The sequence below is a fragment of the Cotesia glomerata genome, linkage group LG3 (genome assembly GCF_020080835.1).
Source record: "Cotesia glomerata isolate CgM1 linkage group LG3, MPM_Cglom_v2.3, whole genome shotgun sequence".
NCBI classification, from domain to species: Eukaryota; Metazoa; Arthropoda; class Insecta; order Hymenoptera; family Braconidae; genus Cotesia; species Cotesia glomerata.
The window spans coordinates 647504-668821 of record NC_058160.1 but is presented as its reverse complement, the minus strand read 5'-3'; the positions used below and the strand labels follow the sequence as shown (position 1 = coordinate 668821).

The 21318-nt window shown below is 26.1% G+C and overlaps 3 protein-coding genes and 1 long non-coding RNA gene across 4 annotated transcripts; all 4 read right to left on the bottom strand.

The window, feature by feature from the left end:
- Window positions 1–467: 467 nt before the first annotated feature.
- Window positions 468–3598, bottom strand: LOC123261093 (regulator of nonsense transcripts 3A-like). Its single transcript, XM_044722585.1, has 5 exons — window positions 3348–3598; window positions 2609–3023; window positions 2367–2521; window positions 937–1758; window positions 468–869 (listed from the first exon to the last, which is right to left on the bottom strand). Exons 1-5 carry the CDS (start codon window positions 3495–3497, stop codon window positions 660–662), a joined length of 1752 nt encoding a protein of 583 aa, XP_044578520.1. The 5' UTR covers window positions 3498–3598; the 3' UTR covers window positions 468–659.
- Window positions 3599–5320: 1722 nt separating this feature from the next.
- On the bottom strand, window positions 5321–7297 carry LOC123261297 (breast cancer metastasis-suppressor 1-like protein). The gene is made up of 3 exons (XM_044722879.1): window positions 7168–7297; window positions 6763–7013; window positions 5321–5910 (listed from the first exon to the last, which is right to left on the bottom strand). The coding sequence occupies exons 2-3, from the start codon at window positions 6978–6980 to the stop codon at window positions 5436–5438; spliced, it is 693 nt and encodes a 230-aa protein (XP_044578814.1). The 5' UTR covers window positions 6981–7013; window positions 7168–7297; the 3' UTR covers window positions 5321–5435.
- Window positions 7298–8885: 1588 nt separating this feature from the next.
- Window positions 8886–9257, bottom strand: LOC123261240. Its single transcript, XR_006508635.1, has 2 exons — window positions 9042–9257; window positions 8886–8955 (listed from the first exon to the last, which is right to left on the bottom strand). It is a non-coding gene; the product is annotated as an uncharacterized LOC123261240 (long non-coding RNA).
- Window positions 9258–14692: 5435 nt separating this feature from the next.
- LOC123262061 (protein TIS11) lies at window positions 14693–21279 on the bottom strand. The gene is made up of 3 exons (XM_044724070.1): window positions 20429–21279; window positions 15280–16356; window positions 14693–15009 (listed from the first exon to the last, which is right to left on the bottom strand). The coding sequence occupies exons 1-2, from the start codon at window positions 20483–20485 to the stop codon at window positions 15325–15327; spliced, it is 1089 nt and encodes a 362-aa protein (XP_044580005.1). The 5' UTR covers window positions 20486–21279; the 3' UTR covers window positions 14693–15009; window positions 15280–15324.
- Window positions 21280–21318: the final 39 nt, after the last annotated feature.

The following is a 21318-nucleotide window of genomic DNA, read 5'->3' as shown; positions in this document are numbered from 1 at the left end:
GGTTTCGGGATTATTTTTATTGGGGCTAAACATTGTGACCTTGAGCGTGTATTGTAATTGAGAGTACTTGGCATCGGTGACAATAGTTTCGGTTTAGACCTACTTTGTATTGGTGTTTATATTATGGAAAGAACACACAGAAATTTCGTCTGGTTTTTCTATTTATATTTTTTTATTAGTTCCTACTTGAGAGGCTGTAAAAGTATTTTTAGAAAAATGAATGTTTACACTGTTTGAAATTTTAGTTCAATATTATCCGATGCAATAAATTTGTATTTATTTTCAAGAAAATTAATTTAATTTTAAATAATTGATCTCAAATAGAAAAAACTAAAAAAACAATTACATTAATTTTTAATTTTTTTTTTTTTTTAAATAGAACTATTCATAAATCTTACTGACATATTAGTAATCTACCGATAACATTTACAAATAAATTTAAGAACATTAAATTAAATACAAAAGCAAAACAAACAATTTCATTTAATCTTATCAGAAATTAATTTTTATTTTTTTTAACATATAACATATATATGTTTCTCAACTTACATTCTGTTGAATGTCTAGCCATAAATATGGCAAATAACTAAAAGATTTTTAGTCAAATATAATTTATAGAAAAGGAAAAAGATAAATTCAGTACAGTAGCATGATTTAAATTAAGGATTATCACGACTCACGCTTCGTTTAAATGTCATAGAACGTAACTCAGTCGAAGTGGATGTTAAATCATTTTTACTGGATCCTTTTCCAGGCGTAGGACTTTCTGACAACGAAGCACGATCGTCGTGGTTAGATTTCTCACGTTCTAATCGTTGCTTACTAAATTTACCCATTCCCGGTCGATAAATTTCCATAGCAGGACGGTCCTTTTAAAAAAATAAAAACACATTAAAAAAGCAATGAATATAAAAAGCTGAGCAATTTAATAATTACTTTGTTTCTAATTCGACGTTCTAGACGTGGATCTTTTTTGCTTTTGCCTTTATAGTCACTATCATTTTTCTGTAAATTATCCTCCTCTCCACCGTCCAGCGACTTGTGTCTCCGGAGAAAAGCACCATCTCCACCGCCTCCACCTCCTCCACTTTCCAAAGAACTTCGTCTTTTCACAACCTTCATTTTGTACGCCTTGCTAACACTCTTTTTGGCGCTCTCAGTTTTAAGAGTCTCTTCTAGTTTAACAGAAGCTTCTTTATCGTCTTGCGAATCATCCGGCAATTCGTTAGACAATAAGACTTCACAGTCTTTACTTTCGTCATTACATACAATTTTAATTGGTAAAACAACTTGGTCATTTTTGGTTTCACTTTTTTCAGCGTTATCTCTGGACTTTTCCTTCGGCAAATCTTCGTCTTTTTTAGCTTCAGCAGCTCGTCGCTTTTCCTGTCGCATTTTTTCATAACTCTTGCCTTTCTTTTCTTCGACTGACTTATCTTTCTGGTAACTACCAGACTCTTCACGAGAACTTTTAGCTTCTCGCCTATCTTCTTTAGCATAATCATCTCTTCTGTATGGTTTTTTGTCTTCATATTTTTTATTCGTCGGCTTATTATCTCTATCATGTTTTTTATCTTCACGATCACGGTAACTTTTTCCTAAAGGCTTTGGATCTCGATCACGGGATGCTAAAACTTTGTCACGCTTCATGTCTTCTCTTTTACGATTTTTTAGTTCTTTTGGTAATATTTTTTCTTTGTCATTATTTTCTTTATTTTCTCGATTACCTTCTCGTTCAATTTCTGGATTTTTCAATACCTTTAATTATAAAAAATTTAATAAATATTACTTTTTTTATATGAATATTTTTAAACAATAATAATAATAATAATAATAATAATAATAATAATAACTAGCAACCTTGCAGTCACTATGTGACTGCCGTGACTTGTGAACTATAAATAAATAAATAAAATTTTGCTTTATTAAATAATGACTTTTGTTAAATTGCACTGTATTTTTTTAACTATTGACGTTTTTAAAGATATAAGCTCATCCCGATGTTACACTCATCAAGAGCTTTCATTTGAGTACCCACATGCATTTTTGATATATTATTCATATATATATATGTATATAAAATATATATAAATATATGAAAAATTGATGTGGGTACTCAAATGAAAGGTCTTGATGAGTGTAGCATCGGGATGAGCTTATATCTTTAAAAATATCAATAGTTCACGAGATATAAGGTCATTTCTTAATTATGTATCTAGAGATAGAGTATTTTCAAATGCAGCCTAAATTTTGACCTCAAAATTTTGCTTATTCTCTTAATAATATAGATAATAATATCCTAAGCTTTAAGCATAAACTTTTATTATTATTATTAATATTATTACTCATATATATAAAAAAAATACCTTAGACACTGTTGGTAATTCATCTTTTGAACGACGTCTTTCAATATCACGTCGACGTCTTTCCTCACGTTTTTCATCTTTAACTCTTTGTTTTTCTGCTTTACGTTGTTTTAAATATTCCAGCAATGGTGTGGTCGTAACTTTTTTTTGTGTATCTATTAAAAAAAAAAAAAAAAAAAATATCAATGAATAATATTTAAAAAATATTCAATAAAATATAAAAAAAATGAAAATAAACTTACTATCAAATGGCTGATAGGAATATTCAGTTTTAGGTTGTGGTACAGCAGCATCAGCCTCCTGGTTCTTCAAACTCTCCAGAAAATTAATATAATAAGTGTCTGTTTCAATAGTTCCGCACTTAGGATCCTTTTTTCTACCAACTCGTTTCTTTGGCAGTCTCTGAAATGGCGCAAATTCCACAACTGCTGGGTACTCGACACCCTTGGCGTCAACGAACACGTAGTTATCGAATTTTTCCCGGAAAACAAAAATATCCTGCTGGTCAATGAAATTTATGTAAGCACGTGAGAATGAATTTTGTCCCAAAGAAGTATCAGCTTTTACAAAATGAAGGTAGTCATTGTCAGGTAACGGGGATATTTGTTCAACAAACTGTGCCTGGTTCATCGACGGTGGAAGTCTTCTAATAACGACCTAAAATAAAATTATACGTACATTAACAAAAAGAAAAATAATTAATTTAATCATTTTTGTTGAAAATTAATTTAGTAGATGTTTGATAATTTTAAAAATATTTTTAACAAATAAATTCTGGCAAAAAAAAAAAAGAGAAAAAAAATTGACATGTAAAAATTAAAAATGCAATTTTTTAAAAATGATTGTCTGGATCAAATTTGTTTGTTAAATAAAATAAAAAATTTTTCAAGTTACTGCTAACTTTAAAGTCATACAAAACATGTTAACTTAACCTATAAGTCCAAACTTTTAGATTAAAAATAAAATAGAAATAAAATTTACCTTGGTCATGGGTTTACATTTTTCTTTTTTATTATCAGGTTTATTTTTTGTAACTTCAACATCCTGGTGATGATTTTCAGCTGGCAAAGGATTACTTGTGGTAGTTTTTGTCGTGTTACTGCTATCAAGCTGCTTGATTTCCTCAGTCATTTTAAATATTTTTACAACAATTAATTTATATTATCAACACCATTTATTATTCGGCAGTTTTTTAATTATCAATGACTAGTGATTAGAGCATTAATCATTTAATAAATTGATTGTTAGATATAAATATATTTTATATTTACAGAATTTTGTGCTCACTTACTGATTTCTAACTACAATAAGTAAACATTTTTTTTCTAGGTTCGAAGTCGGTAAGACTGGACCAGGATAATACCGACTTTTTTTGCATGCGCGCGCTTTTTTTAAATTAACATTTAATAATAATTTGAGATACATAAAAAATTTTTTTAATTTTTATAAAATTATTTATCATTAATTAAAAATCTTAATTTTTAAAAATAAAAAATATTTAAGAAAAAGTTTGCTTGAAAATTATGACACGGAAATTAACAGACGTTAGAAATTTTTTTAGAATTTTCTTGCAATGAATTTACTATAAAAAAAATTTCACAAGTGAAAATTAATAAAAATTAATGAAAATTTTTTTCAAAATTATCATCCTGAAAATTAGATCTTTTGAATAATACTGAAGTTAGCCGATGTTTTTAATCTTTTTTTAATAATTAAATTAAAACAAAAAAATATTTTTTAAAAATTGCACTTACAATTTTTAAAGTTTTTTACAAATGAAAATTTTTTTGTAATCATTTTTTCAATAAAAAAAAATTCTAAAAATTTTTAAATGTCGGCTAACTTAATTTTCATTTTTTTGACTATAAAACTAAAAACTCAAAAAAACAACTAAGTAATTAGAAAAAATTATGATTTCTTTAATTTTTATAAAATATATATGAAAAAATTTATAAAACAGAAGAAATAATAACTGAACAGTTTTTAAGTCAGAAAAATAAGCTGTGAAACTTGCAATTAAAAATTAATATTAAAAAATAGAATTTTTTGATTTTCCCGGCTGGAGCAGGCACAAAGTACTGCTTTAGAAGTACAACGGCCTTAAAGTGACTGTATAAAAATATTTCTTCTTAATAATTAATCAACTAAATTGTTAACGTACTCAGTTAATAAAATATTATTTCAAAATTTCTTAATTTTTAACCAAATCAATAATTACTATAAAATAAATATGTATAGGAAGATTTGGATGATGTATGTAAATGTCAACTTTTAAATTAATATAATTAATATAAGTTGTCATTAGCTCATTTAGTTTCTATCTAATTAAACAGGTTTTTTAACCAATAAGTATTTTTTTCTTCTAAAAAATTCACCAAATTCCACCTTTTAAAAACTACCGCAAATAATATTCTTACTTTTAGCGGCATGGTGGCCGAGCGGACTAAGTCATTATCCCGTTAGTTCGTTCGTGCATCATGTCGTGAGGCGAGGGTTCGAGCCCCGACGGTTGTTCGAATAGTTCCAACACCAACCGTCGGAGATCGCTCCGGTAGCCGACTGTACTGGCATGGGTTTTCTCTGTGGTTTCCCCATCGCCACTATTCCAACAACCGATAGAAAGGGGTGAGGAATAGGGTAAATACAGTACAGAGAGCACAAGTCGGTCCACAGCCGCATTGAGAATAGAATTATGTGCGAAATGATATGTTGATTATAAAAAGCGGAGAACACGTTGATAATAAAAAGTGGAGAACATGTTGATTATAAAAAGAGCGGAGAACATGTTGATAATAAAAGAGTTGAAAGATTGTGTTGATAATATAGAGCGGAGCATATGTTGATAATAAAGAGTTGAAAAAGACTATATGCGGAGAAGCTGAGACAATTAGCCTTGTAAAAACCAGAAAACGGTATACAAGTAAAACTCATAATAATAAATATTCTTACTTTTATTTATTTTCATATGTATATCAATTTTAAAATAACATGAGCTCAGTTGAAACGTTTTGAAAAATGTTTTTCAATAACAATTCTTCAAATACTGAACAAAAATGGTGACAATTTGTCTCAAAGAATCTCAGCTTTCCGAATGCTCAAGCTCTTTTTAATCAACGCCCAGTCCTCGAGGATCTCTGAGTCGTTGAGCATATAGACAATGTAAGGTCCGGTTACTGAAACCGCTCTGCGTCTGTCCGTGTGATTTCGACGCCTTCTGCTGCTGGAGTTAAACATCAAGTCCTCATTAATGTCTACATTATTGCGGTCTTCCTCCAGCCTGCGGATTTTGCCCTGAAGATCATTATAAATAGCTTCCCACACGAGTCTTTTCTCGCTTTCAAAATTCTGTTTGGCCGCCTGCTCTTCGGCGTGAAACTGATTTTCAATATTTTGTAATCTTAACTGTTTAAGAATTCCCGCTACTTCTGTCCTTGTTTTCATATTTTGGTTCAAAAGCTCCAAAGGCATCAGATACTCTTCTGACTTTCCCACTTTCACTTCGCTTAATTTTGTGTCCACCTGAGTAATTCTTTCTCTGTACAACCTACAAATATTTATCAAGTTTTTATTTATTTTTTATCAAAGAAGAATTATTTTATATTTATATTGTTAAACTATTTTTTCTTTTTTCGTCTTTTATTATGATTAAGTTACCACTCAAAAAAAGATTTACACTGAAAAAAATTAAATTAATTTAAAAGAAATATTTTTTAACTAAGAAAATAATTTTCAAGAGTTTTATGTCTTTAATCATGATAAAAAATTCTCTAAACAAGTAAAATTTTTTCAAACCAACAAAAATTTCTTCATTCAAATTTTTTTTTTACTCAAATTAAGACAATAAAGCTTTTTAGGATATTTTCTTGGATCAAAAAATTTTTTTTTCAATGTACATGCGTATTTTTTTTAATTTGATCATCATTCTTATTAATGATGTATTAGTTTTACACTTTTTTGGTCTGTCTTATAAATAAAAATTTTCTGGAATTAAGAGACATCTGATCATTTTTATAATTTTTTTAATAAATAAATTATAACAAGAAAAATTTATTTAAAAAATTCCATCTTTAAAAAATTATAAATGCAATTTTTTTGTTATAAATTTTTCAATAAGAAAACTTGTAAAAATTTTCAGATGAAAATTAGTTAAGCATATATTTAATAACTTTAAAAATTTTATAGCAAATAAATTATGGCAAAAAAAAATTAGAAAAAAAAATTGACGTAGAAATTTTTAAAAATAAAAAATGCAATTTTTTGGAACAAATTTTTTTGATAATTTAAATTAAAAAATTGTTAAGTGACTAGGTACTAACTTTAAAGTGATAATTTTAAGATCTGCTAACTTATAAATTTTTATAAAAATTCCTACTCTTTCCGAAAATCAAGAACTTACTGTTCTTTCAGCAGAGTAAACTGTCTCTCTAAGTCGACCAAATTTTCCATACATTCGCTCCTTCGCCTCTCACACTCATCCTCATCCATCTCCGAGGAGTCATCGCTGTCACTGTGATCTGCACTGCTGTCACAGGACGCTGAACTTTGGTCACTGTTATTACTGTCGTGTGACATTTCTTCGCCTTCGGGCTCAGATTCATCTTTAACGCTGGGCATCGACGTTTAGGAGCACCAAGTCTCCCAAATAAACTGAAAATAAACAAACAAACTATAATAATTAATAATATGTCAATATTATTAAACTCCATAACCTCAAAATCAGACAAAAATAAAATACTCAGTAATAAAATAATAAATAAATTTTTTTAAAAATTCATTTGAAGAAATAAAATTTTTTACAAACCTCAAAATTATAAATATAAAAAAAAATAAAAATTCTAAACACAGTTTTTGAATTTTTTTATTTAATTGCCAGTTTTTGTTTCTTACTCGGTGTACTTTTATAGTTTACAAAACAATTTTTGAACTATGCTGCCCTCTATTATTAACAGCAGCTTACTCTCTTGATATCATTCAGAGGTAAGAAAGTTTTTACCATCAATTTTATTTTATTTCTTCAAAAATCTGTCAAATTTATTGTTAAAAATTTATATTTCTTGATTGTTATAATTTGTGAAAACTTTAAAGTAAGTAATCATATGTTTAATTTGTTTTTTTGGTTTATCACTACTAAAATAAATTTTTTTTACATTTAAATATCCCGTGCAACAAATCTTAGATGAAAAAATTCCCGCAACCAATCAAAAAGCCCGACGAACAGTGCAGCAAATCTCCGGATTGACAGCAACAGGTTATTGCTTGAGATATTAACTTAACAAATAATAACCGGGGTATTTTTTTTTAATTTATCGACAAACTATTGCAGTTTAATTTTTATGATATTTAAGTTAGCAGACAATTTTTTAATTTTATTTAGCAGAAAAATTTCTACCAAAAAATTATTTTTTTAAAATTGCATTTTTTATTTTTTACAATTTTTACATGTCAATTTTTTCTTCTCTTTTTTGCCATAATTTATCTGTTAAAAAAAATCTAAAAATTATTAAACATCTGCTAAATTAATTATCATTTAATTTATTAATTAATATCGTTGATATTATTTGATTTAATTGACATAATAAAAAATTCACATGTGAAAATTAAAAAAAATAATCAGTGGAAATTTTTCCAAGCATTTTTATTCCAATTAATTTTTTAAAAAAATTGACAGCTGTCAGCTAACTTCAGTATCAAATTTTTGGAAGCTTTTTTATTATTGTAAATAATTTATTATATGAATTAAAAGAATTGACAGCTGTATCATAAGTTACAACTATGAAAATTAAAGTAGTAGATATTTAATAATTTTTAGAATTTTTTTAAGAAATAAATTAGTGCAAAAAAAATTATAAAAAAAAATTGACATGTAAAAATTGTAAAAAATGAAAAATGCAATTTTTTAAAAATCTTTTTTTGGAAGAAATTTTTTTGTTAAATAAAATTAAAAAATTGTGAAGCGACTGCTAACTTTAATGTCATGTTACAACTGTATAATTGCATTTTCATTTATTAATTATAAATTTAAATTTTTATATGATTGTAAAATAGAAAAAACTTTTGAGGAGTTTTTTATCTGTCGCAAGGTAAAGTCTCCAATATTATTGAATAATTAAAAGAAAATTTATTTATAATCATAATTAGTCTTTAGTTTTATAACTTTCCACAAACAAAAATTACTTACATTAACTTTTGAATCTTAATAATAATTATAAGCTTTTAAAAGCTTTAATGGTAATTTAATTTCAGCAATTGAATTTATAAATAAGACTGGACTCTATTTCATAATTAAATTTTTGGGTAAGTATTATACATCCAAACAATCTAAAATAAAAATTAAAGACCTCTGAAGAAATCTACCAGTTCGTCAACCACGTGAAAATAAACAGTAATCTAGCTACCGAGTAATCTCCATAACACACGAGAAAGTTAACGCTGTGATCCAACGAGCGAAGGAGAAAGAAAGTTTTTTAAAAAAAAAAACTTTTCCCCCGCATTGTGTTCACCTTCCATCACTTTTATCTATCTCCATTTCTTCTTGAGAGTTTTTATCCTGAGTTTGGCAACACAAAGACTCGTCAATAGATGTGATCATCTGGTAATTCATCATCATCATATAAGTATACAATATATAACGTAATATTTTATGTATTTATAGTAACATTTGTACGTATAATATACTTTCGCTAGCCAGTTCGATGATCCATCGAAAGTTATGTTCTTCAGTATCAAGGTATAGTAGTATTGCCCACTTTCAATTGTAACGGGAGAAATGGCAGTGACTTTCCATTTCTTGCTAAAAAAAAATATCAAATTAAAAAAGTCTAAGTACACTATTACTATTTATTGGTATTGATAACAATATTTTTATCATTATAATGTTTAAATTATTTATAGATATTTGATGAATTTTATAATTTTTTTTAACAAAAAATTATAATGAAGAAATTCATAATAGTGACTTATTTATTTTAAAAAAATGTCAAAGGTCAGCTTATTTTATTTTAATAATAATAATAAATTTTTTAACTTATTATTATTATTAAAAAAGAAATATCAGAAATTATTCAATTTTATTACCATCATATTTTTTTCGCTAAAGAAGAAATGTATAAAAATTTTCCATGATTGAAACTTTTTACTTAAAATTACATTTTATAATAAAAATTAATTTAATAATAATAATAATTTATTGATCAAATAATAATTTAAACTTAAAATTTAGGAAATTATTATTATTAATAATTTTTAATAAATTATTATATATGGAAAATATTTAATACATTTCTTCTTTAGCTAGAAAAATATAATTAATAATAAAATTGAATAATTTCTGATATTTCTTCTTTTATACTTCAGTTTACAAAAAAAAACGACGTTATAAGTTAACTAATTAATCATCCATTCGTAACTAGATAATCTTCATACTTTATCAATATAAGTATTTTCTTCTCTGTATGTACGTAAATTACCATTTATTTTTTCTTATTCACACTATATTAAAATTTTTTTTTTTATTTTTTCAGTAAACCATAAACTCTAAGATTATTATTACTCGACGCCTACGTCGATCATTTACCCTAGAGTAAGCAGCAGCTGAGATGCAAGTACATATATACATAAAATTAATTTAGCTGAATGGCGTATTGCCCAATAAAAAAAAGCATGCAGGCGATAGTTATAAACAACGAAGTTTAAGTATATATAAGTACGTAAAATTGAAAATAAAAATAATAATAAATGAACACACAAAGCCGTTGAAAAATAAAACGTGCTAAGAAGAAACCAAAAGCAAACGTTACCACGTGATGAAAGATACCGAAATAACTCGAGGACATGCCTTAAAATTTCTTCAAGGTCATGATTAGACGCTACTCGTTAAATTATTATTGTCAATATTATCATTATCATCATCATCATCACTATTAAAATTAAATTAAATCTCATTAAAAATTAATGACATAGTTGAAAGAACAAAAAATAATATTCAATTTTCATTGTTAAGCTTGAGTAACTAATTCAACGTTTCTCTAATCTGGTGTTTTATTTTATCGCTTAAGTCAATTGACGTTTCGTCATTTATATATGTATAAATATTATTATATATAATTATCATTGCTCAATCGGTGAGCAAAGGCAAGTTTTGTCTTCTCTTTAGTGGCATGTTTGACTTTCCCTTTCAAAAAAGGTTGATCTTAACTAAATAGAATACAAGTTTCACGCTAAAACTTTCTTTTTTTCTTTCTTTCTGTGATACAATAATTAATATTTACAATAATAATAATAATAATGAAAGTTATAGCTTAAATAAATAAAAATTTTACTTGTTCATAAATTACGCCTAGAATAATTTTTAAAAAAATTTAAAGAAGACTACAGTATTTTGGGCATAATTTAAATTTTAAGATTTCTTCTTTAAAAAATAATATCAGAATAATTTTTTGTGATTTTATAAACTTAGTTAGAAGAAATTATTATGATAGAAAGGGCGAAAAATGGTTTAGTAATAAAAGAAGAAATGGCTGTTTATTAAAATTAATGAAAATTTAAATATAAATTGAATAGTGATGTATGATATTTATAAATAAGAGAGCGAAAATGAGTTTAAAAAGTGGCAGGATGTTGGCGAGAGAAAGGAGATAGGTTTAAGCGAGTTGAAAGAAGAAACAGCCGTTGGGAAGAACCGGAGAGGGGAATCGAGAAGAGATTGTGGATGAGGCATTTTTCAGACCACGGGAGGGACTTATATAAGAAACCAAGATGGCAACCGGTTGTCCCTGAGTGCCCCAAGCACCGTTTATTTGCACATTTTTATCTATTTTTCAAAGTCGCGCACAGTCAAAAGAGACAAATGAGAAAAAAACATTTTTAAAAGTAAAAATAAAAATAACAATCTTGTATCGGAGCTTGTTTCTCAGGAGCATATTCTCACCCTCTTCTTCGGTTCGACTTATATTATGGTTGTATTATATTACTTTTTTTTTTTTTTTTTATTTATTTTAATATAAATGTATTGCTTTTTGCCGGAGACGTTTTTTAATTCATTTTAATTCACAGCAATTTATTTTTCTTTTTTCTTACGTCTTTCGATCATTAACATTACCATTTTAGCTGTTTGCTGTTGGATTGCATAATTTTTGTGAATATTTTATTGGTTAAATTATTTTAATTAGATTTTTTATTTTATTATTATTGCCAGAATTCTACTAATTTAAAAATGGAAGAATTTATAAATTTACTTTGCTAAGAGTACACCGCACTCGACTAATTTTAGATGAGCTATGAATGAGACGAGCGAATAGGTACATGAACTCTCTTTAAGAAATTTACGATAGTTTTTACTTCATTTTATTAATAATTATTTATCTATTTCTTCCCAAAAATTTTTATTAAAAAAAATTTTATTTCTTCATTTTTTAATAAAAATAAAATAAATAAATAAATCACCTGAAAGAAGAATATTAATAAAAATGATTAGAAAACCAATTAAAACTCTCTTTCAGAAATTTACGATAGTTTTTACTTAATTTTATTATTATAAATTATTTCTTCACAGAAAAAAAATATTTTTTTATTAATAATTATTTATCTATTTCTTCCCAAAAATTTTTGATGAAAAAAATATTTCTTCATTTTTGAATAAAAATAAAATAAATAAATCACCTGAAAGAATATTAATAAAAATGATTAAAAAAAAAATAAAAACAAATTATTAAAAGTATACAATTTATTTGAATAAGAATCTCAAGAAAATGCAAAAAGAAGAATATAAATAAAAATCTGTTACAACGTAAATAAATTATAATTGGAGCAATAAATTTAAAAGATAAATAAGAAATGAAAATTTCTAAATAAATAATGCAAATAATTAATTAATTAATAATAATAATAATAATATTTAATAACAATCAACTTAATTTATAGCACATTCGGAAAATAAACAAGAGCATACAGTAATTCAAATCTTTTCGTCACAGTAATTTTTTTTTTTTTTTATTTCTTCAACAATCATATCAACTTAAAAAGCCGAGAGATTATGACTTTTACTTGTTTATTTTTTATTGTACAAACACGTTATACATTTAACCGTGTATTTTTTGAGTTTATAAGATTTTTTTCTTCTATATTTTATTAAATCAAACGCAGTATAAAATATTGTATAAATATATAAATACTATTGAAAAAAAATAAATATATTAAATTAAAAGTTAAACATAAATCTACGATTATATTTTTTTATCATCGTTATCATTGAGATAAGTCTATATATATATCTATATATATGTTGTAGAAAAGGGCAATACATTGTAAGAAACTGAAAAAAAAAAAAAAAAAATCTGTTTACAACTTTATCATTTTTTTTTTTTAATTAGACTGTCTTTTAAATAATATTTCAGTTAACATTATTAAATTATAATAAATATATTATATATATTGCCCTTTTTTGTAAGAGATCTTGGACAAAAAATATAAATTAGCTAATTCTCAAAATTTCTACACGGAAAATACATTTATAAATATGTGAAGAAAAAAAAAAAAAAAAAAAAAAAATTTTAAGAAAATAATTTATATAAAATTTATTGATCGTTATAGTATTATAGAAAGGCACATTTTTTTGTGTGCATCACATTTCTTTTTCTCCTTTTTTTTTTAATTTTTTTTTTTTTTTTTTTTTTTTTTTATATATTTTCATTATTATAAGTAGAAAATAGTATTATGAAAAACTCAAGGGTAAACTGAGAATAAGCAAATAATAAGTATACATATTTGTAAATATGCATACAATGTCGTATGATGGACGGGTTTTTTTTTAAGAATGTCTCCAACACACACACACTCAATCCATCATATGGCAAATACATAATATAATAAAAAATAATAATGTATAGAGTATTTATATTTATATATATATATATATATATATATATATATATATATATATATATATATATATATATATATATATATATATATATATATATATATATATAGAAAATATATATATAAAATATAAATCGTACAAAATTAAATAATTGATAAATAGATGCACACTTATTTTTAATAACTATAAATAATAATATTAATAATAATTTACAGCGCTGAAGAACATATAAATATATATTGTAATTGTAATAGCTTTAACAGAAATATTATTATATTGTGAATATAAGTTACTAATATATAATAGACCACTTAATATAATATAAATATACGATTATTTAAATTAATCATAAGCATAATATTTACGACTAATCAAACGAAAAAGTATTTCTTCTTTGTAATAATTTTAACAATCGTAGATACTAAAAAAAAAAAATAATTGTAGTGCTTATTATTGAGTAATGTAACTTAGAGTATTAGATATAAATTTAAAAAGTTAAACAATGTTGAAGCAGTAAGAGGAACTTTTTAAATTGTTTTACATTATTTTTAAAAATATAAAATATTAAACTTTAGATAGCTTCTGGTTATAAATTAAACAGCTCAGTTTTTGCGTAAGAAAAATATATACAAATATTAATATTTAGAACTCTAATTTTTTTAATATTAATTTAATATATGTAATTATTTGATAATAATAATGATTATGTATTTTTAAATATTTCACAGAGTTTAGTAAGGCAATGTGAGAAGAATTACTCTCTTTATACTCTTCTTAAATTAAGAATAAGTTAAATTTAAATTAATAATAATAATAAAATAAAAAAAAAAAAAAAAAGAACCTTATATCAAACTCAAATTGTGTCTTATTGTTTTTGTAGGACGCGTCCAAAGTTAATAGAGTGTCGATAAAATAGTAAATATTTCTATTGCAAATAATTACATATCACAATTCCACTTAGATTAGATTTGTTTTCTCGGAAGATGAACAACAAAATGATTTTATCTATCAAAATAAAAATATAAAATTATTATTTATAAATTTTAATCTATTTTGTTGTTTTTTCTCAATCGCTCTCTCACATATTTTATGATAATTTTATTTAATAATAAGCCACAAAGACTAAAGTAAGATTTAAAAATCAAACTTTTGTATCAAATAAATTTTGTTTTTTTTATTTTTAAATAATATTTATAATTATTTTTAAATAAATTCTCAGATTATATCACTAAATAAAAAGTTTGGAAGACAATTTAGTGTTAATTGTATTTTGAAATACCTAAAATAGATAATAACTATTACTTTTATCATATTTCAGTGTCTTATCGACGGCTTTCAAAAATAAAATCAAATTAAACACGTTTCATACTCGATAACTAATTATTTTTTTTTTCTCATGCGTAACATAAAGAAGTATATTTTTTTTTTTTTTTTTTTTTTAATAATAATAATAATCCGGACAAAAATAATAAATAAAAAAAAAAAAAAAAAAACTAAAGATAATTAATAAAGGATAGGAAAAAAATATGCGTATGGAATATTGCGACGTTTCACTCGTTCATGATTGTCGCTTGTAGATCACGGTATTTAAAATCACTGAATAATTAATATAAACCCTAACTAATTACACATAAAACTTGTCTTTATACGTGTTATAAGGTCGTCGTTATAAATAATTATTAATAGATATTGATAGTATAAGTAATTTAACCAACTGAATTGAGTAAAAAAACAACTGTAAGAAATGTAAAAAAAAGGAACGACTACACTGATAGAAGGATTTGTTTGTAGTTAAAAATATTTGACAAATCATTTATTAGAGACCACTTTTTAGTCCTTAACTTTTGTTAGTATTTAAAAAGATTTATTAATATTTAATAAATATCAGATTTATTAAATTATTTTAAATACTAAGAAATATTTATTTAATACTAAAAAGTCGTCTCTAATAAACTATTAACAAACATTTTTTGGTAGAAATAAATCCTTTTATCAGTGTACTAGTATTACTGCTAATAATAATAATAATAATAATAATAATAATAATAATAATAAAAAATGATAATAATAGGATAGAAAAATTTAAATTTTCAAGTTTTCAAAATCACCGATGGTACTGCTGATTCTATTGAAAACGGGTAATCTGGATTCGTTGTTCGGTGACAATGGTGACGGAGTTCTCGGTATGAGATCATCAGAGACAGAATGATGATTAACAATGGCACCGGGTGGACTTGGACTTTGTCTAGTAGCAGCAAGTAGTCCAAAATCCTGACCAAAACTGAATGCCGTTGTGGAGAGATTAGCATTATTATTAGGATTGCCAGCACAGTCGTCGCTGAAGAAGCTGGCCATAGAGTTTGTCGGTGACTGGCTGAGACTCGAAGACGGTGACACGGACTCGGCAGTGCTGCCAAGCGAAAAAGTCGGGCTGAGATTTAGTGGCTTGGGTCGAGTGCCAATTGCCACTGAATTTGTCTGGTGATTGTGATGATGGTGAGTCATAAGACTGAGCGAGTTGGCTCTGAGCAATGGTGAATTTGTGAACGCCGTGTGCTGGGTCCCAATGTTCAATGAGTTGGTTCTTATTAACGGAGAATGGATGTTATTAATAGCCGTTAAGGCTTGATGAGGCGCAGTGGCGATCTGCTCCAGCAATGATATATTTAAATTGGCAGCTGCTGCGCTGACACTCAAAAAGGGTGTCAGGCCCATGATGTTCGGCTGGACACCACCCAGTTGTTGGTTTACTTTTTCATTGTGAATCCTGGCTTCCTCGAAGTTGTGGATGAAGTGGCACCTAGGTCCGTAAGGGCAGAACCCGATGGTATGAAACGTGCGACAGAGTTCCGTTTTGTATTTGGGATGACGAGTAAGATTGCGCAGTTCATTGTACCCGTGGGCGAATTGACATTTGTCTCCGTACTTACAGGTACCGGACTCCTCAAAGGGCCGGCAAAGCTCGGTCTTGTACCTTGAAGTTGGCTCGCTTACACTTCGGTCCAGCTTTCGGTGCTGCTCGAACAGAGTCACCAGAGATGTGTAGCTTCTTCTCAGAGGAATTGGACCCGCTCCTGCTTGGACGCTCATTGGATCCTTGGACTTTTGTCCGCTCTGAAATTAAATAAAAAAATTTTTTTTATCAATTGCTCCAATTGGCATCTTATTATTGTTATTATCATTTCGGCTGCTCAATTTTAAAACACAGTAACTGCAAAAATTTTATACCTAATTTTATTTTAATATTGCTGCATTTTTCATCTGTATTTATTTATAATTTTTTCAATAAAAAAAAAATTCTAAAAATTATTAAATGTCAGCTAAGTTAATTTTCATAAATTAGCCAACATCTTAAAATTTTAATAATTTATTTTATTGAAAAATTATTTTTAAAAAAATTTCACATGTACAAAATTTTAAAAATTATACATGCAATTTTTTTAAAATATATTTTTAGTCTTAATTTAATTAAAAAAAAAAATAAAAAATTGTTGAATGTCGATTAACTTTAATAACATAATATTAAAGTTAGCCGACGATTTTAATTTTTTTTAATAATTAAATTAGAACAAAACAAATATTTTTTAAAAATTGCACTCACAGTTTTTAAAGTTTTTCACAAGTGAAAAATTTTTTTTTTATTTTTTTTAATTAATTTTGTAGTTAAGTAACATAACTTATTTGTTTAAACTACAGAAATTTTTTTAGCAATGAAATTATTGTGAAAAAAATTTTATTTAAAAATTCCACATGTAAACATTATAAAATAATTATTAGTGGAAATTTTTATAAGCATTTTTTTATTGTAATTGATTTATTATAAAATGAAAAAAAAAAAAAAATATCTAAAAATTGCACTCTAAATTTTTTTTTATAATTTTTTAAATAAAAAATTTTTAGATGTCCACTAAATTTTCATACTTTAGTATAATTATTTATTTAGATTTTAGATCAGAATAAATAGCAGAAGTCGGCTGGCCAATTTTAAAACACAGTAACTGCAAAATTTTTATACCTAATTTTGTTTTAATATTGCTGCACTTTTTATAACTTTTAGAGCTTAATTTCAAGTATTTTCTATTGATAAATTGATAAATTAAATTTTTCATCAATTTGGCAAACTTTTTTTTAATAAGAAAAATTTTTAAATGTTAGTTACTGTGTTTTGAAATTGGGCAGCCGATTTATTTTACTGTAATTATTAACAGTGGAAATTTCCAGTTTATATTCATCGATGTAAACATCCTGCTGTTTACCAACCGAAACGACTAAAAAATACTAAATTATAAGCATATGCAGGTACTCTTAACATATTTAATAAGTAATAAGGATATATTATTAATTATAATAAAATATATTAAGTTATTAATGTAAAAGCATTAAAAAGTGGATAGACTGTAAGTTAAGTTGTAAGTGCATTTACATTTGTGTCTGTATGCTGTATAAGTATTAACTTTCTCCTTCATCGTTATAACTGAAGGTCATAAGTAATTTGTAACTGTTAAACAACTTTCAACCGGCTACACACAACTATATATCTTTAATCTCTACATATAAATGTATATGTAAATAACATAAAAATTGTAAAAACATGGCGGACAAAATCGAATGGCAATAATGCTTTAGACAGCGCCAGAGATTACGTTGCGTAATTCAATAACCATGCTTTTTATTTTTTTTTTCTGTTCAGTATTCTGTGTAATATCCACATTCTCATCACCATTCACTTTACTGACCTTCTGTAATCACTATTTTACTTCTCTCATTGCCAATAATATTTTTTCTTTTATTTTATTACCATCTATACCTGTAATTACCGTGATTTTAATTCTAATGCATATTTATGAGCTGGTAAATTTTATTACATTGTAATTGTAGCAGATTTTTGTCGCGTTATTTTACAAAACAAATAATTATTAAACATTTATATATGCTCGACTTTTGACCGGGGATTTTCATTGTTTATCCTTCGTTTCATTTCATTTTATTTATCTTTCTTTCTTTCTTTCTTTCTTGGTATATATATGTATACATAACATAACATGGACAGAATGAAAGACTTGGTCTTGTCTGAGCGGACGGAAGTCAACAGACCGTAAAAGGTTTCCCTTTCCGGAGCAAAAGAGCGTGTCCGCAACCCTTTCGCTCGAGTTTCTATCGCTATTTCATCCGTCACATTTATTATTAATTTATTAATGGGTGTAGTTATTTTTAAAACCACATACGCTTTTAATAATCAATTCCGTAAAGCGTAAGCAGTAATATTATATCTATTTTTTTTTTTTTTTTAATTTACTTTCCTAAGAAAGTCTAGACATGATTTGTATCAATTATGCTGGGGCATAATAGGTCTCACCTTTGGACATTTTTTTCTTCGATAATAATAACGATGACGGTTTTGAAATTTCTGAATAGAAACCAAAAGCAGTAGTCAATACTGGAGAATAAAATAGAAAGGCCCGTCAGGTTGGGTTTCTTTTTTTTTTTTTAAATGAGGGAAATTTTTTCGTATTCCATTCCATTGGGTATGGCGTACTACAATTCAACAACCTCTTGCTAAGCTATATTCACTGCAAGTGAATACTATACGGTATGACGGCATTCACAATAACTAGACATTGAAATAACAAGGCTAAGGGACAAGGGGACTGAGTTTGTGAGTACCCCGTACACCATACAAGAACGTGGCCGTACACGTGGATCGGGGGAATTTCGTAGACAATAGAATGAGGGGTGAGTCGTTGGTTTCTCCTGCCCCTGAAATCGAGACATGCAACAGGTATCCGTCTGATTTCAGCCCATCGCTATTTCACTTATTTTTTTTTTTTTTATACTCCAAGCTCTTGAATTTTCATGTGTTAATTAAAATGAAAATAAAGTTAGCCGATGTTTTTAATGTTTTGATTTTTTTTTTAATAATTAAATTAGAACAAAAAAATATTTTTAAAAAATTACACTCAAAGTTTTTTGCAAGTGAAAATTTTTTTTTTATATTTTCGTAATCATTTTTTCAATTAAAAAAAATTCTAAAAGTTTTTAAATGTCGGCTAACATAATTTTCATTAATTAAGATGAAAATTAAGTTAGCATCCTAAAAAATTTTATGATTTTTTTTATTAAAGAATTATTACACAAAAAATTTTTTCATTTATTAAAAACTTGAAAAACTATAAGTGGAATTTTTAAAAAATATTTTTTAGTTATAATTTAATAAATTAAGCAAAGTAAAAAAATCAAAAATCTCGGCTAACTTTATTATCATTTAATTAAGCGAAATATTTTAATAAAAATATTTATATTTATTATATATAATAAATCAGCCTGTGTGTTTAATAATCACTCAGGAAGTGACTTTGTTAAATTTGACAATGCAGGAAATCGTACGAGATATTAACATTTTATTTTCGCTCGTAATAATTCTCATTTTAATTATTTATAAATTTATTATTGTAGACAGTAAGTCTGTTATCTGTAAAAGAAAGGGAAATTACTTTTATGAATACACCAAATTACAAAACCATTAAAAATAGATTTCTTAACGTAGGTCACGCATATATATAGGTAAATGGATTATATATTACTATACTTTTAACTTCTTTTGTCCGATTTATCAATGTCAATGACAATAAAAAAAGATGATGCGATATCCGAATTATTTCGGGAATAATCGAGTCATTAGCTAACGGGCCTATGCGCGCTTTTTAACAATAATAATGACTATTTAAATAAGTGACGTTTGTATTGTACGAAAGATAAAAATTTCACTTGAGAGCTGATGGTCAGGAGAAACCTATAAGAAAGGAGAGTGGTTAAGTTTCCCGAGCGGAGCGATCCGAGGTGAGAGTCCAAATCCTTTCTTACTATCACATTTAGTAATATAACTCAAAATAATTTGTTATATGTTATGATAGTAGTTGTAATTATAAAAAATATACTCATGATAATGACAATAATAAAAATTATAATTTTAATTACAATTAAAATAATAAAAAAAATTATAATAATAAAGTTAGCCGACATTTTTGATTTTTTTACTTTGCTTAATTTATTAAATTATAACTAAAAAATATTTTTTAAAAATTGCACTTATAGTTTTTCAAGTTTTTAACAAATGAAAAAAATTTTTTAATAAAAAAAAATCATAAAAATTTTTAGATGGCTAACTTTATATTGATAAAAAAATTACCTTAAAAAGATGTTCACTGCACTCGTATATCGTAGTGCTCATAACAGCAGCAGACATGATGGTACTTATTGTTTAAGTTACAGTTTTAGTTTTAAAAACAACTAAACGCACAATTACACAGTCACAACTTTCCTTTGTGAAACCGCTTGCTCACCAATTGACTCACGAATACGTAATGAGAATTATTACTTTATTCTTCTTTAGTTCTTCAGTTAGCTTATTGCTTTTATTAATTCTTCTACTATTATTCGCAGTATTTTTTTTCTTCCCACCTTTTTTTTTCCTTCACAAAAAACTACAATGTTTCTAACCCCTGTTTCATCAAGCAATAAAATTAATCAATAAATAATAATAACATTTATAATAATAAATACCGGCTCGTCAATCACTTATTACTAAGTCGTGTAACTACAACTAAATTACCACTTGTCAAGTCACTTACCATTTGGCACTCGTGACACTTTATTTATTTATTTATTTACTATTTACTTATAATTATTTTTTTTTTTTAGTAAAATAATAAACTTGGCACTTTTAGTTATCGTAAATAATAATAATAATTATTATTATTATTTAATTATCAGCAATAGCAAGTTGTTTGTTCGAGGTTCTGTACAAGAAGAAATACTTTTTATTAATTATTTAGCTTCTTAACAACAAAAGGGTCTATCCTGCAGAAGCTCGTTGGTAAAAAAAAATAATAAACAGCAACTCAACTTACACAGCCTTCGTATGTTCGTAGCTGACTGATTGACTGTGCGCAACGGTGCGTGCCGCCGACGCCGAGCCGAGCGCTTAACTTCGAGGACAAACGTAAGGCGGCGCTAAAGTATCAGCCAATGGGAGAAGAAATGGAGGCTTGGCGGGCGATCGCGAGTGTATCCCCACTA